The following is a 486-nucleotide window of genomic DNA, read 5'->3' as shown; positions in this document are numbered from 1 at the left end:
TGTGCATGCCAGACAAAGGCCTGTAGTTCGAGTACGGAAGGTTGGACTTGTTGCCCGCCCTCTTACGCCTCGCCAGGTCCTTGAGGGCGGGAAGCAGGTCCTCTCCCTCCTGTAGACGAGGTCCAGGGGCGGCGGCAACGGCGGCGACCCATCCTGCTATCGCCAGCACCCACAGCGGTAGGAGGAGCATCCTACAGGAGAGAGGAAGAGGGAAAGTTGGTGGTGATGCAATATATATATATATCGATGTTGTTGCAAGGGATTGTGATGCAATGACGGTGATGCAAGAGGTGGTGATGCAATTTATGTTGATACAATAGATGTTAATGCAATAGATGTTGATACAATAGTACACTCTTAATACAATAGATACATACGGATGGGATGTGTAGTATATAGGCTTGTAGGGGGACTGATATAGAGAGAATATATGAGAATATAGGAGGCAGAGTGGGAAAATATAATTTGGTCATTATGAGGGAAGTC

At 47.7% G+C, this 486-nt stretch overlaps 1 protein-coding gene across 1 annotated transcript in view; it reads right to left on the bottom strand.

Annotated features, from left to right (window-relative positions):
- The window catches only part of LOC119594342, a 65,880-nt gene that overhangs the window by 4,610 nt on the left and 60,784 nt on the right, over positions 1 to 486 (bottom strand). Inside the window, exon 2 of the mRNA XM_037943400.1 lies at positions 3 to 191. Coding sequence (XP_037799328.1) covers positions 3 to 190 — 188 coding nt within the window. The 5' untranslated portion in view covers position 191. The remainder of the gene's footprint in view (positions 1 to 2; positions 192 to 486) is intronic.

This window comes from Penaeus monodon, chromosome 33 (assembly GCF_015228065.2).
Source record: "Penaeus monodon isolate SGIC_2016 chromosome 33, NSTDA_Pmon_1, whole genome shotgun sequence".
Taxonomy (NCBI): Eukaryota; Metazoa; Arthropoda; class Malacostraca; order Decapoda; family Penaeidae; genus Penaeus; species Penaeus monodon.
The sequence above is the reverse complement of the archived record's forward strand: the minus strand, read 5'-3'. Positions and strand labels throughout refer to the sequence as shown.